The 10000-nt window shown below is 47.8% G+C and overlaps 1 protein-coding gene across 1 annotated transcript in view; it reads right to left on the reverse strand.

Annotated features, from left to right (window-relative positions):
* The window catches only part of cfap61 (cilia and flagella associated protein 61), a gene marked incomplete at both ends in the record, with an annotated part of 43166 nt that overhangs the window by 26165 nt on the left and 7001 nt on the right, over nucleotides 1–10000 (reverse strand). Inside the window, 7 exons of the mRNA XM_083642937.1 lie at nucleotides 423–500; nucleotides 2007–2133; nucleotides 2292–2431; nucleotides 3985–4024; nucleotides 5870–5967; nucleotides 6057–6122; nucleotides 6640–6870. Coding sequence (XP_083499063.1) covers nucleotides 423–500; nucleotides 2007–2133; nucleotides 2292–2431; nucleotides 3985–4024; nucleotides 5870–5967; nucleotides 6057–6122; nucleotides 6640–6870 — 780 coding nt within the window. The remainder of the gene's footprint in view (nucleotides 1–422; nucleotides 501–2006; nucleotides 2134–2291; nucleotides 2432–3984; nucleotides 4025–5869; nucleotides 5968–6056; nucleotides 6123–6639; nucleotides 6871–10000) is intronic.

A 10000-nucleotide genomic window follows, 5' to 3' on the forward strand; every position in this document is an offset into this window, starting at 1 on the left:
TTAGAAAGTCAATACAAATTAACAAACAAAAGCGTCTCTCTCACAAGACCCTATTCAAGTTTAAAAAAAAAGATTGATTGTTTGCTGTATTCTCTTGATGATGATGATGATGATGATGATGATGATGATGGTGTGAATATAGGTCTTTTTTGAAGATCTGGTCCACTGACTTCAGCTGTTTTGGAGAAAGTTGCTATGGAGTTGTGCTGGCAACCTCCCTGTGTGTTATATGGACTAACTTAATCTGTGTCTCAACTGGCATGAGGGGGCGGAGCTAACTGCACCTGTGTTTCAACTGGCATGAGGGGGAGGAGCTAACTGCACCTGTGTTTCAACTGGCATGAGGGGGCGGAGCTAACTGCACCTGTGTTTCAACTGGCATGAGGGGGCGGAGATGATGACAGAATGTGTCTCAGGATTACCTCCTCATCTCTCATGATCAGGATCCCCACAACTTGGCTCTGCACTTCGGCCACGAACGCCTGAATCGGAGTCCCGTCCTACAAGGACCAAGAGGAGAAGACAACACATAGAAAATCAGAGATGGATTCCCTGCCTACCAACACGAGGGTCGCAGGTTCGTGCCCCCGTCTTCTCTCCTGCTCGCTCGGGCGGGCACACACAGGCACAATTGGCTGTGTCTGCGGGTGGGAAGCCAGATTAAGGCTATGTGTCCTGGTCACTGCACTCGTGCCTCCTCTGGTCGGTCGGGGTGCCTGTTCGGCGGGGGGAGTGGAACAGGGGGGAATAGCGTGATCCTCCAACACGCTACGTCCTGCTGTGGAAACCCCTCGCTGTCAGGTGAAAGGAAGCAGCTGGCGACTGCACATGTATCGGAGGAAGCATGTGCGAGTCTACAACTCTCCCCAGATCAGCAGAGGGGGTGGAGCAACGACCGGGACAGTAGGGGGCATTGGCCAAGTACAATTAGGGAGAAAACGGGAGGGGAATCTAAAAAAACTTCTTCTTCTAAAAATATATATATATATATATATATATATATATATATATATATATATAGAGAGAGAGAGAGAGAGAGAGAGAGAGAGAGAGAGAGAGAGAGAGAGAGAGAGAGAGGGGGAGGGAGAGAGAGATAGAGATATATATATATATTTATATATATATATATATATATATATATATATATATATATATATATATATATATATATATATATACTGTATATATATATATATATATATATTTATATATATATATATATATATATATATAAAAATAAAAAATAAAATAAGATGAGATCATTTTGAATGAACATGAACTGGAAGTGGACTCAGACTCTGGCCTCGCTGAGTCTGATGCCATGAACACACATCAAGTGCTTCCATCCTCATCTGAGCAGTAATGATGAGTCCTGGAGCTGAGCGGTGACAGCTGCGGCCCCGGCCCGGTCGGGACGGGGCCCAAGCTGTTCCCTGGCACACACGGGATACCCCTCACTACTCACTACAACACAATCATCACACGGGATACCCCTCACTACTCACTACAACACAATCATGACTATCATAACAGCTCCAAGCTCCAGTCACACCTCCATACTCCAAATCAATCAGTGTTTCATTTGGAAAGTTTTCAATCCAAATCTCATTTTGTCTTCCCGAGAACGTTGACAAAAGGCTTTTCTGTTCCAGTACAACACCGACTCTATCCTGGACCTAGAGACGATTGCTTGTATTGTTTGTGTTTAAGGGAAGAAAATGGGCTGACTATGGGAAGTATCAGACTGATTCACATTCTCTTTTAGCGGTGGTTAGCTAGCTGTAGTGACACACTGCCTCCTCATGAAGAAGGGGGAACCAAGCAGTAAAACATTCAACAAATAAAGATGCGTTTAGAAGGAAAGAGAGAGAGGGGGAGAGAGAAAGAGAGAGAGAGAGAGAGAGAGAGAGGGAGAGAGAAAGAGAGAGAGAGAGAGAGAGAGAGGGGGGGGGGAGAAAGAGAGAGAGAGAGGGAGGGAGAGAGAAAGAGAGAGAGAGAGGGCTGACCGGGTCTCTGCGGGCCTGGCAGTACTGGTCCAGGTCCTCCAGTAGAGCCTCGTGCAGGTCCAGCCTCTCCACCACACAGCACACTGCAAGCCGGTCTGCAGCCAGCGCCGGCCGCACACACACACTGCTGCAGGCAGGCAGGCAGGCAGGCACACACACACACACGCACGCGCACGCGCACACACACACGCACGCGCACACGCACACACACACACACACACACACAAAATGTTACACACAAAGACAGAACCATCATAGAAGACGTTTGTGGTGAGTTGGACCCACCCGAGAGTCCCGGCGCGGTGGCAGAGGTAGACCTGGTGGGACAGGGTGCTGCTGGGGCGGGGGACCAGCCTGGAGAAGCTCTGCAGCAGGGGGAAGTCCGGCGTCAGCTCCGGGACCGACATGAGGCAGAAGTCCCGGTCCTGACAGACAGACAGAGACAACCACCAGCTTCAGCACACAGCGAGCGCCGCAGTGTGTTCTGTGTGTGCTGATATGCATGATGCATCAGAAACACAATCTTCTGAGTAGATTCCAAAAAAAAACTCCCTGCAGGGTTCCGCTATCTGACTGTTACATATCACGACTGTGTCATGTTCACACATTCCATAAGTTATTTTGTGTTGGGATACATGTTTTATGTTACCTCCGGCTTGGCCGGGCATCCATACAGGCACGATTGGCTGTGTCTGAGGGTGGGAAGCCGGATTGGGGGTATAGGTGTCCTGGTCGCTGCACTAGCCAAGCCCGGATTAGCAACTATATGGGCAGGGTGAGTGCCCTGGGGGCATCAGCTGCCTTGGGGCATCAGCCAAAATGATTCTGCGGCTAATTTCACTGTTTTTCAGAGGCTGTAGCTTTTTAAAGCTAGAGCGGAGCTACTGATATGATATGAAACTAGAAGAGCTAAGGGATCTATTGATATCATCTCTAACATGCTAGCTTGTCAGGAAGGGGACTAAATACCGCTCCAAATTTAGACCAAATGTTGGCAAGAGAAAAATGGGCATGGCCATATTCAAAGGACTCGGAGTCCCTTGACCTGTCACCTCAAGGTATCTGAATAATAATGGGTTCTATGGTTACCCACAAGTCTCCCTTTACAGACATGCCCACTTTATGCTAATCCATTTTCTTCTTCTTCTTAAAAAAAACAGGCCTTTTTTTCATGCATTATAAATGTGTTATTTTTTGCTTATTTATATTTGAAGATTTCTGCGACCCCTAAACAATATTGGAATTGCAGAAATTGAGTGTGACTGGAAAGCTGAGACTTGTAAATTCAATTAGCCCAATTGTATTCATGTGGGGGTACTGTTGGGGGGGGGGGGGGGGGGTCACTTCAAGTCTGGGTCACCCAGCAGGGGGCATCATCCGGGCCTGGCACTAGCCTAGCGCCTCCTCTGGTCGGTCGGGGCGCCTGTTTGGGGCGAAAGGGAACTGGTGGGAATAGCGTGATCCTCCCACGTGCTACGTCCTGCCAGTGAAGCTCCCCACTGTCAGGTGAAAAGAAGCGGCTGGCAACTGCGCATGTGTTGGAGGAAGCATGGCGCTAGTCTACGGCTCTCCCCAGATCGGCAGTGGGTGGAGCAGCGGCCAGGGCAGCAGGGGGGAATTGGCCGAATACAATTGGGGAGAAAATAGGGGAAAATCTGGGGGGAAAATGTTATATCATATATCATCATTTTGTCTTGTGATTATTGATGTTGACCGCTGCGCTACATACTTGCAATAAGTCAAATTCCTATGTAATCTGATTACCTACTGTGGCAATAAAAGTGATTCTAATATTTGTTGCATGGTCTCTGGGTGCTGTGGCCCTGGACCTCTCATGGTCTCTGGGTGCTGTGGCCCTGGACCTCCGTTAGTTGCTCGTCAGGTAGAAAATCCAGGAAGCCTATTCTACTTTGGCACTAAGTGGAGGTCACTGTGTGGACAGGAGCTCAAACGTAACATGTAAATGTAATATACTCACAGGGAAAAGTTTGAATATGTGTGGCAGAAAGTCCACTGATCTGGAAGAGAGGAGAAGAGAGGAGAGGAGAGGAGAAAGGGCGAGAGGAGAGGAGGAGAGATGAGGTGAGGAGAAGAGGGGCGAGGAGAGGAGAGGAGGGGAGAAGAGGAGAGGAGAAAGGGTGAGAGGAGAGGAGAGGGATAGGTTAGGAGAGGAGGGATGGGAGAGGAGGGGAGAGGAGAGGAGAGGAGAAGAGGGGAGGAGAGGAGAGGGGGGAGGAGAAGAGGAGAGGAGAGGAGAGGGGGGAGGAGAAGAGGGGAGGAGGGGAGAGGAGAAGAGAAGAGAAGAGAGGAGAGTAGAGGAGAGGAAGTTAGTTCAGTGAAAGTCAGTTGTCTCTGCCAGCGTCAGAAGCGAAGCCAAACCTGGAGATCAGCGCACCGGAACGACCGGCCGGCCAACCCGCCCTGCCGCTTCCAGCTCGACTTGTCTCCTTCCACGCGCTGTCACTTTAAGAAGGCCTCTCATTAATAACGTGCTCACTCTCTGCAGGGAGCAGCTCGCCTCCATATTCACTAACAGCTGGGAGGTAAGGCAAGCGCCGCGGGAGCCAGCTAACAGTCACTCTCCATGCCTTAACCACAGAGACACACACACACACACACACACACACACACACACACACACACACAGACACATACACATACACACCCACGCACACACACATACACACACACACACAGACACACACACACACACACACACACACACACACAGACACACACACACACACACACGCACACACACACACAGACACATACACACACACACACAGACACACACACACACACACACACACGCACACACACACACACAGACACATACACACACAGCGGGAGCCAGCTAACAGTCACTCTCCATGCTTTAACCACAGAGACACACACACACACACACACACACACACACACACACACACACACACACACACACACATCTAATTGACAGTAGGCTAAGGATGTTTTCCACAGTATACAGTATATTATCATAGCATTGAACTCTAGCACACTTCCACTGGTGCTCTTTGGCGACTGGGATCAGAGTCTTCAAGCTGAAGGTTACCAGCTACCAAGCTGCAGGTTACCAGCTACCAAGCTGCAGGTTACCAGCTACCAAGCTGCAGGTTACCAGCTACCAAGCTGCATTACCAGCTACCAAGCTGCATTACCAGCTACCAAGCTGCATTACCAGCTACCAAGCTGCAGGTTACCAGCTACCAAGGTGCAGGTTACCAGCTACCAAGCTGCAGGTTACCAGCTACCAAGCTGCAGGTTACCAGTTACCAGCTACCAAGGTGCAGGTTACCAGCTACCAAGCTGCAGGTTACCAGCTACCAAGCTGCAGGTTACCAGCTACCAAGCTGCAGGTTACCAGCTACCAAGCTGCAGGTTACCAGCTACCAAGGCTGTTCATCATTCATCAACTCTCATCAGATATACAGTACAGGATCCAGCCTAGCTGATAAAGTGTTGTTTTGTCAACCAAGGACTTAGCATACCATCGCTGTCGGGCGGGGACCTCGTATGTCTGGTGAACTGTGTGCTGGCTGTCTGGTGAACTGTGTGCTGGCTGTCTGGTTGAACTGTGTGCTGGCTGTCTGGTGAACTGTGTGCTGGCTGTCTGGATGAACTGTGTGCTGGCTGTCTGGATGAACTGTGTGCTGGCTGTCTGGTGAACTGTGTGCTGGCTGTCTGGATGAACTGTGTGCTGGCTGTCTGGATGAACTGTGTGCTGGCTGTCTGGATGAACTGTGTGCTGGCTGTCTGGATGAACTGTGTGCTGGCTGTCTGGGTGCGCTTCATTTCTGTACCTGCTTGGCTGCAGAATGCACGTGCGCTGGCCCTGACCTCACCTCATCTCGTGGTGCTTGTGGATGCTGAAGAGCTGAATGCAGAAGGCGTTGGGCGTCTCTGAAAACCCGCCCGGCCCGGCGGACTGCACGCTCTCCTGCTAAAGACATGAGAGAGAGAAAGTCAACTCTTCAAATCAATGACAAGTGTAAAAGCAAAGCGTACGGCAGGAGAGAAGGAGAGAAGCACCTCCACTGTGCCGCCGGGTGGAGGAGCACCACTCTGCACCTCCAGGTCTGCAGCTTCAGCCGAGTCCTGATACCAAATACACAAATTATATGAATACTTCATTATTTCCATGTACACGGATGTGAGACCAAATATACAAATGATGGGAAAGATTTCCTGGGGCACCCGGGGTGGTGTAGTGGTCTATTCCCTCGCCTACCAACACGAGGGCTGCAGGTTCGTGCCTCGTGCTACCTTGGTCGGGCGTCCATACAGGCACAATTGGCCGTGTCTGCGGGTGGGAAGCCGAACATTGGTATGTGTCCGCAGAATTTGTTTAGGAAACAATAAGCAGAATCAAAATAAAATGTTCGATTCATTTTCGATTCCTTTGGCGTTTCAATTTCTTTGGACTCATAATCTTGGAAGCGGTTCCCGATGCCAAACCCTAGTTACAGTGATAGCAGACTATATCAAAGGCGGGCTTCAATTCCTTTTCTTGCACAATAAATTCAAGCACTTTCAATTACTCATCTATTTACTGTATCTGTTCAAGGATTTCAAGGACCCATGGAAGCCCTGGGTCAGTGTGTTTGAAGCAGACCTGTTCATCTCCATCCTGTGGGCCACAGCTTTGTGTCTGTCTGGGTTCCTCCTCCTCCTCAGGCTGGGCAGCAGGCTCTGGTCCGGTCTTAGCAGGCTCCGGTCCGGTCTTAGCAGCCTCTGGTTTGGTCTTATACAGACCGCCAAACAGGCCAAGCTCAAAGCAGCCATTCAGCAGCTTCAGATCCACGTCGGCGCTGACACTGATCAAGCCAACAGCTACTCCATCACTCTGTGGAGAAACACACACACACACAAGCACACGCATGCATGCACACATACACACACACACACCCACACACACACACACACACAATCTTGAGGATTGCCATTTTGACCTTTAGGACTATTCCTTACTTATTTGCTCAGGTCTGGGTTGAGTTCAGGCTACATATTGTCTATAAACATTGTTTTTATTAGTTTATCATTAGAAAAACATGAACAATTTTCTAAGCTCTCACAAAGCTATGAATCATTGTGCTGGTTTTGAGTTTGGGCAGAAACTCAGGTTTGAGTTCAAGCTTGACTCTTAAAGGGGAACTATAAGACCCCAGAATTCTGCCTGGGAAAGGGGGTTCTTTGGTGATGTCATCGGAACAGAAGATTAGCCTCTCAGCAGACCCAACTGCAAAAGAAGGTTTCAACCCCTAGAGGACACTCTCGCTGCATAGAAATTATACAGTGTGTAGAACAGTTTAGTCTCAAATGTCTCAAACTTAGGCGTGATGTTGGATTCCAACCTAACGTTCAGCAACCACATCAAAATGATCTCCAAAAAAATTAAATTCCACTTGTATAACTTCAGACAAATAAGGAACTGTCTGTCCACAGACGCTGCGTTTTTATTTTTACACTCGATGATCCTCTCGCATCTGAATTATTGTATAAATAGCTGGTCGTTGACAGGAGTAACTACTCTCAAACCAGCCGAATTACTTTATAAAAAAGCCCTGAAAATACTAGATAAAAAACCCTTTTCTCATCACCACTGTCATGTCATACGTAAATATGACATGCTAAGTTTTGAGAACTTTAGAAATTTCACCTCTGCCTGTTTAATATACAAAGTTCTACATGGACTGGCGCCGCCTCCTCTAGCTGACTTCATCAAATATCATTCGACCGCCAACTCGACCCGTGTCACTCGGGCCATTACGAACAAGGTCTGTGAGGTCCCCTTTAGAAAAACTTGCTTTAGCCAGAGGACCTTATCCTACATGGGAAGCACCCTCTGGAATAATCTACCTCTCTTTATTAGAGAATGCCCTAGTCTCGCCACCTTTAAAGGCCAATTGAAATTGTGGCTCAGATCAAACCAACAATGTGATCATTTTTAACATATTGTCTGTCATGTTTTACTGCATGCTCTGTGTGTTTTACTCACCTTATGTTTTACTAACCTTTTATACTATTCATTTTTTGTATTATTAATTTTTTTTCTTTTCAAGATTACATCAACCTGCCATGGGACTACAGGTGGAAACTAGCCCTTGGGCTAAAACCTGGCATATTTACTGTACGGCTGTACTGTCCATTAATGTGCAATGTCCCATCTTCTAAATAAATGAATCTGAATCTGAATCTGAATCTGGAGATTTTGCCCACAATCCTTCAGCAACACTACTCAGAAGCAGGGGTACAGTGGCGCAGTGGTAAGCGCTGTAGCCTCACAGCTAGAAGGCCCTGGGTTCGATTCCCACCTGGGACGCTGTGAGCGCTGAAGGAGTGTGTGCCCACTGCCCGGGTGGGGTCGTCAAAAAGGGCCTTTCTGTGTGGAGTTTGCATGTTCTTCCCGTGCCCCCTGGGGGTTTCCTTCATATAGGAACCCCTCACCAAAACATGCCATATCCTGGTCGCTGAAATGGTGCCTCCTCTGGTTGTTCGGAGGGAGGGGAACTCGTTGGAATAGCGTGATCCTCCAACGTGCTATGTCCTACCGGTGAAGCTTCCCCTGTCAGGTGAAAAGAAGCGGCTAGCTACTGCCCATGTCTCGGAGGAAGCATGGAGCCAGTTTCGGCTCTCCTCAGATCGGCAGAGGGTGGAGCAGCAACCAGGATGAATACATTTAAAGATTTGATAAAAAAAAATCGGGAGGCGGGGGATATATATTTTCTAAAAAACACTACACAGAAGCCATACACATTGATTTAAATCTGAAAAGATGCGTTTTAGGGTTTAGTAACCCTTTAAGCAGAAATAGAAACCATATCATTAATTATTTAGGACAGATGCCAGACCAGGGGCACCTCAGCAAATTAATGGAAAATACTACATGTACTTAACACTACAGTGTAATAAAAGAAAAAGAATATAAAGTCTTTATGATTGCGTCATCATCACATTCATTGTTATTGTTGGCTCATGCTAAGGGTTCACACCACAACGTTGCTGTGCTCTGGAGATTTGCCCCATGGTATAGGTACTAGTCTGTAATGTAATGAAAAACTGTTTATTCTAAATTGGTGGCTCTCAACATGGGGTCCGGGACCACTCCGCGACAGTGGTCCTTGAGGGGGTTCGTGGGGGTCCCCAGAAAACTGATGAATATAGTTCAATCTTAGCATTATTTAATGAATTTCAGAAGTTAACACAACTAGAGAAGGTATAAGAATCTATTTTGATCATAATTTAACTGTTATCTCTCTACCTACTGTACAATACCGAATTCTGGCCGAAATCATAATAGAAATACTCTCAAATGGGGGTCCATATGTGGACTAAATTAGGGGTCCTTGATATGAAAAGGGTTGAGAATCACTGTTCTTAATGACATATTCTGCAGTTACACCAATAATTGATGACATTCTTTTGGAGAGTGTGGAGTAAACAGTCCAACCCTCTGGGGCAATGTTGCTCTGTCTGTTCTCCGAGCGCTGAACATATTCAGACAAAAAACACACAAATATGCTACAGATGTCTGGACACAATATGTTCAGTGAGAGCATGTCTTGGCCAAGCCTCAGCTCTCATCTGCCATCTGCTGCCATGAGCACATGTCAGCTCCACTCTGGTGCGGGTGGTGGTGGTGGGGGGGCGGGGGCGGGGGCGGGGGGTGAGGGGTGGGGGTCGTCCCGAGGGAAACGCTCTACAGCGGGAGCTTTCTGACTGCAGACGGTGAAAGCATCTGCAGAGTGCTGCTATTACATTTTTAAATTGCCTAACAGTGGATCAGAAATGACCGGGGAACAAATGGTTTGACTCACATCAGAACAGAAACCCCGGGCAAGAATGGGCATCTTGGTTTAATAATTGCTGTGGATGAGACTCTTCTCAACTCATTGAATAAGATCAGAATCAGAAGTGCGCCTGAAAATGAAAAACATGACATGTAGCCTAACACGTAACACCGCAAGGCAAACGTT

The sequence above is a fragment of the Poromitra crassiceps genome (assembly GCF_964638095.1).
Source record: "Poromitra crassiceps genome assembly, chromosome: 9".
Classification (NCBI taxonomy): Eukaryota; Metazoa; Chordata; class Actinopteri; order Beryciformes; family Melamphaidae; genus Poromitra; species Poromitra crassiceps.